Source organism: Lactuca sativa, chromosome 4 (assembly GCF_002870075.4).
Source record: "Lactuca sativa cultivar Salinas chromosome 4, Lsat_Salinas_v11, whole genome shotgun sequence".
Classification (NCBI taxonomy): Eukaryota; Viridiplantae; Streptophyta; class Magnoliopsida; order Asterales; family Asteraceae; genus Lactuca; species Lactuca sativa.
This window is the reverse complement of record NC_056626.2, coordinates 25,238,667-25,244,666: the sequence shown is the minus strand read 5'-3', so window position 1 is coordinate 25,244,666 and position 6,000 is coordinate 25,238,667. Positions and strand designations below refer to the sequence as shown.

The 6,000-nt window shown below is 35.4% G+C and overlaps 1 protein-coding gene across 4 annotated transcripts; it reads left to right on the top strand.

The window, feature by feature from the left end:
• The first annotated feature begins 554 nt into the window (after positions 1-554).
• Positions 555-4,747, top strand: LOC111894501 (uncharacterized). Of its 4 annotated transcripts, none has more exons than XM_023890573.3 (3): positions 555-862; positions 1,143-3,047; positions 4,269-4,747. In XM_023890573.3, exon 2 carries the CDS (start codon positions 1,169-1,171, stop codon positions 3,014-3,016), a length of 1,848 nt encoding a protein of 615 aa, XP_023746341.1. In that variant the 5' UTR covers positions 555-862; positions 1,143-1,168; the 3' UTR covers positions 3,017-3,047; positions 4,269-4,747. The 4 variants fall into 4 exon arrangements, with proteins under 4 accessions (XP_023746341.1, XP_023746342.1, XP_023746339.1 ...); XM_023890574.3 differs by having other exon boundaries at positions 4,233-4,747; XM_023890571.3 differs by lacking the exon at positions 4,269-4,747 and having other exon boundaries at positions 1,143-3,288.
• Positions 4,748-6,000: the final 1,253 nt, after the last annotated feature.

Below are 6,000 nucleotides of genomic sequence, written 5' to 3'. Positions count from 1 at the left end.
TCTTAAAAATGAAATGTCAAAAAAATGAGAAAATACCGTAAATAGTCAAAAAATGGGGGTTGTTTTCAAAAAACAAACATAAAAATGGACTTTTCCGGATATAGACATGCATTCCGCGGAGGTAACTCCGCGGAATCCACTGTAGCTCCGCGGAATGGCAAAATCGTAAATAAATCAATATATAAAAAAACTAATTATTTTTAAGAAACCCCGAAGAATCGATGTGAAAAAAAAAACCCTCAAGATCCATTCCGCGGAGATGACATCATTCCGCGGAGGTCTGCGGAGGGTCCTCCGCGGAATGTATGTCTATAGCTAGAAAAATCCATTTTTATGTCTATTTTTTAAAAACATCCCCTATTTTTTTTTTTTACTATTTACAGTATTTTCTCCAAAAAAAAAAATTGTTTTTAAAGCAATCCAACACCCTCTAAAAAAAAGTTAGGGAATAGGGATACATCGATACAGCATATGGATCAACCCCAAACCAAAGGGCCATTCTTGTAATTTAATATAGTTAATTGTAAATTTAAAACTAGGGTTTGGTGAAACCGATTCTCATTCAACATTTCAATCGAGTCCGAGATAAACACACGCACGATCGTCTCACTCTCCCTCAGAACACGAAGCCGCCGATACTACCTCCGGCGGTCTCTCTGTCCGCTCTATATATCATCTCTCTCTCTCTCTCTCTCGATCAAACGCGATTCTCGAAGCCGGAGTTTCTCTGTCCGGTCTTTCCATCGCTCTGCTCAGTCCGGCGTACGAAGTCAGGTAGCCGCCGAGCCGCCCACCCACCTCCGGTGGTATTTCTGTCCGCTCTTTTGGTCTCTCTGCCCACCGCAAACGCAAACCCATAGAGGTAAATTTTAATGTACGATTTTGATTTAAGTTTTAGTTTTAGATTAATGCATAATGTCAGAATTTCAGATTAATGTGTAATTTTAGGTTTTAAAATATGATTTTTTTTATGTTACTGGAAGTTTGCATAACTTATTCAGAGTACTGATTTCACATATGATGTTTGTATGCCACTGGAAGTTTGTATAGTTTTGAGCTCTAATTTCTAATTTATGTATAGCTGTTGTGTGTTACTGGAATTTTGGATAATTATTAATGATACTTTTTGTTTGCTAGATCAGTTATCGGAGTTCATAGCATAGAAAGAATGGGGATGAAGCTATTTGACAATGGTGGCTCCGATTCTGATGACTTATCCAAAATAGAAATCAACAAAGAGTTCGCACGCAGATACGAGCATAACAAGAAACGTGAAGATATACAGCGGTATGAAGAGATGAAGAAGAAAGGTGTAATTGATTCGGACATAGATAGCGAGGAAGAAGATGAGTCATCTGAAGACGAGGAGAATATTGTCAATTATTCGAGAAAGCAGGATTTGCAGTTCTTTGATGCGTTAATAAAGGTCAAAAAGCAAGATCCTTCACTTAAAAATAAAGATGCTAAGCTATTTGATTTGGAAAATGAGGATGAAACTGAGGATAATAATAAGGAAAAGAAAAGGAAACCGATGTATCTGAAAGATGTGACTGCAAAGCATTTAATTGAGAAAGGGCCTGAGTTTGATGATGAAGATGACGAAGAGGAAAACAAGGGTAAGAAAAAGAGTTATTCTGAAGAACAGGAGGTATTAAGAAAGGAGTTTTTGGATGCTGTAGGTGATGAAGACGATGAAGATGATTTATTGAAGGTAAAGAATGATAAAAGGGGAATTGAAGATGAAGATGAAGATGAAGTTGAGTATGAAAAGAAGCTAGATGAGTATTTTGAAGAGGATGAAAAGTTAGATGAAAATGAGAAGTTTTTGAAGGATTATTTCAGGAAAAAGATGTGGTTAGATAAAGAGGCCGGTAGTAGTAACCACTTAAATGATGTGGAATTAGATGTTTCAGAGGATGAAGAGGAGTTAGAAAGACAAGAAAATTTCGAAAGAGAGTTCAATTTTAGGTTTGAAGAAAATGCAGGTGATAGAGTTATGGGGTTTTCAAGAAAGGTTGATGGTTCAGTGAGGAAGAAAGACAATGCAAGAAAGTTACAAAGGAAAAACAAAGAGGAAAGGATAGCACTAGCAGAGCTTGAAAGAAAGGAAGAACTGAAACATATGAAGAACTTGAAGAAGAAGGAGATGAATGAGAAGATTAGAAAGATTAGAGAAACAGCAGGAATTGGTGAAAATGAAGTTTGTTTATTAGATGAACATGATCTTGAGGAGGAATTCGATCCTGATGAGCATGATAGAACAATGAAGAAAGCTTTTGATGAAAACTTCTATGAAGCTGAAGATGTGGACCCACAATTTGGTAGTGAAGAAGAAGAAGAAGATGGTGAATTGGAAAAACCAAACTTTGATGAAGAAGACGAGTTTCTTGGGCTTCCAAAAGGGTGGGAAAATGAATATGGATCTGGTGATGGGTTCTTGGCTACTAGAGAAAAAACCTTAAAGTGCAAGATTGATAATTCACATGATGAAGAAGATAAGAAGAAGAAAAGGAAAAGGTCTGAAGTAGAGGAGGAGGCGATTAAGAAAGAGTTAGAAGAGTACTATAAGTTGGACTATGAGGATACAATTGGGGATTTGAAGACAAGGTTTAAATACAGACCTGTTAACAAGAACACTTATGGATTGAAAGCAAAAGAGATTTTGGTTGTTGATGACAAGGAGTTGAATCAGTTAGTTCCTTTGAAGAAGTTGGCTACTTATAGAGAGGATGAGTTCATTGTTCCTCGCCATAAGATAAAGGAACATAAACAGAAGATTAAATCTCTTCTTAAGGGAGAGACTTCTGAGAATGGTGGAAAGAGGATCAAACATGATGTTGAGAAATCTAATGAACAAGTGGTTGATGATGCACAAACTGAAGGTGAAAAAGTACTTTCTAGGAAACAGAGAAGAAAGAAGAAGCTGAATGAGTTCAAGCTGCCACCTTCAAGACTTTTAGCATATCAGAAGATTACAGGAGCTAAATCCAGTAACAAAAGGAAACACAAAGCTTAAGTGAAGTGGAGTGGAGTCCATTCTATAAAAGGTATGTTTTGATGAAATTAAGTTTATGATCATGAGAGACATTTTTGGAGCAACATTATGGGATAATAGGCATTGCATTTATATGATTGTTTAAAAAACTATCAAACCAGTTTTGAGTTGTGTTAAATTAGTTTTGGGATGAGTGGTTCTTAGATGATATTACATTATTTGATGTTTTGTAGTTTTGAACTAGTTTTGAGTTGTGAATTTTGATGAGAGTTCATACTTTGATTTAAACTTAACTGTTGGGTGCAAAGTAGTGTTTTCTTCTGTGGTTAAAGAAACTTGTCAATTTCCTTAATCCAAATTATCAAACTACCCCTATTCTATGCATACTTGTTTAAAAACACAAATTTGTATATTTGTATTACTTATATCTGTACATGTTGACAGATGAATTGCATTGTTCAAATTGGTTTTGCTCTATAGTTTTTTGTGTGTTAATCTTAATAGACGTTTCACCGATAATTATTAAAACAACTACATATTTACGAGCAAGGTGTTACCTCCTAAAAAGGCGAACTGACGTTTGAGTCCTGTTAAAGACAAAAGATGGATTTAGAAGTATTATTAATAAGTCTATGAGATAGCTGTTCTAAAAAAATCAAATGACATTTTTGGTTCTAAGTTTTTTTTTGCTGAATCTATATTTTAGTTTTGGTCCTTGTGGTTTATATAAATCTACACTTTTAGTTCTAACTTTTGAATGTTTGACATGACTCGATCCTTAGTGGTTTATATAAATCTACATATAACACAAATAGAGGTGGCAATGGGTCGATCTGGGTTTGGTTTGTGTTCAACCTATTTAATAATTAGGTTGAAATTTTCAACCCAACCCAACCTGTTTATTTAAATGGATTGATATTTCCAACCCAATCCAACCTTTTAGATAAATGGGTTATCATCGGGTTGACAATTCCAACCCGACCTATTAAATAAATGGTTAAACTTGGGTTAACACACTTAAAATCAATTAAATAAATTATAGACAAAATTACAAAAATGATCATTGTGGTTTGTCAAAAGTAGTGGTTTGTAAAAGTTGCATTGGAGGTCCTTTTTCATAACACCGTCAATTTGTAGCCGTTTGGGGTCATTAAGTTGGGGGTATATTTGTCTTTTTACGTTTGCTTCTCCACCCCCTTTAATAAGCCCTAACCAACGTTCACAAAAATCAAGCTAGCATCTCTGAAAAATCGAAGCTCTCCTTTCTTGCAAGAATGGTGATTTGTACGTGTGGAAGTGTTGCTGTGAGAGTCACATCTTGGACAGACCTCAACCCAGGAAGGCGATTCTGGTCTTGTGCTCGAAATGGTCGAAGCTATCCATTTCTTGGGTGGGGGGACGATCCGATGTGTCATAGAGCTGTGGAGGTGATTCCTGGCTTGCTGAGGAGAATGAACAATGTTCAAATGATGTTGATTCAAGCTCGTGCAGATGTTGTGAAGCTCAAGTGGATGCTTATTCTGTCTTGGTTCTTTTTTTTTTTCGTTTATATACGTATGCACTAAGTAGTAGTTGGATTTGGGGATGTATTTGGTCAGTGTATTTTGGATATGTAATGTCGGATGGTGTGTAGAACTGAAATGGGATATTACCAGTTGATTTTGGGATGTGATGTCATGTATTAGAATCTTAATGTAATGTATGGTTTTGGTTAATCAGTTTAATGGTATTTTGTCTTATGTTAATTATAAAGCATTGTTTTTTTTATTAATGATCAGGAATATTGGAATGGAATGGAAAGAGTTGTGTCCATTTATCAAAGATTGGAATGGAATGAGAAAAATACAAAGATCAAAACCCTATAAGTAAACAATGGAATGGAATGTGTTTTGGTCATTTATCAAACAATGGAATGGAATGAGTTTTGGACATTATCAAACAATGGAATGGAATAAGAAACACACCATATCAAAACATGATGTCACACCCCAAAACCGATAACGGCGGAATACGTTTCGAGGTGGAAGACGTCATGTACAGTATCATCACAATTTCATAATAGTAAAAACAAGAAACATACAACCATTGCATTTACATAGTGAATTTAATTACAAGTGTGTTTTGTAATGTTTAACAATCACCCAAAAGTAAATCAAAAATAAGAGATGGGTCTTGTGTGCTCCACCTTCTCCAAAAATGTTGCGTCTGTACCTGTCTATCTTTGACCTGAAGATACAAGTTATTTTGAAAACGAATATCAGCATAAAGCTGGTGAGTTCATAAAAGTTTAGTGTGAGTTTTTGTATACAAGCAATAGTGCGAAAAATGCGCCATTTATATTCATAAGCAGTAGAAACCTAGAAAATCCCAATTTTCTAGAAAATACATTGTAAGTGAAAATCTGTTAAAAGTATGCATTCTTCCTTTTTGAAAACAGTTTATTGTAAAAGTATATTAGCAAATCTCCAAATAGTAATGTGATAGAATAGGTTAAGCCTGTAATCATTGATAGTGGTGAAAGCTTCCTTTAGTGATAGATACTTACTTACTTCGGGATGTAGTTTAGCGTTTAGTGTAATATTTTAGTGTAGTTATAGTGTATTCCTTGTATATTTCTAATAGTGAGGATAATAGAGGATCCCATGACCTTTCCAGTCATGCACAGTATAGTGAAGTAGTGGCATCCCTGGGCCTGCACGGTGCGGACTGAAATTAACACTCGGGATGTAATAGCGTTTGCCCCGTATAGATCTATACATGTAGTGTCGTCTTCCTGCCGGAAAACTCCGGGCGTAGTGGGTAGCGAATAGAGTATCTCGTAGTGGGTTAGTGTATTATTGTTTGTTTAGTGTTTTCTCTTCTGTTATAGTGTAGTAATCTTTTAGTATTGATCATAGTGTTTTCTCTTACTAGTGTATTGTCTAGTAATAGTGAGTATTATAGTGTAGAGAGTAATGACTTTAGCGAGTAGTAGCAGTAGCAACATTAATTATACCTATTATAGT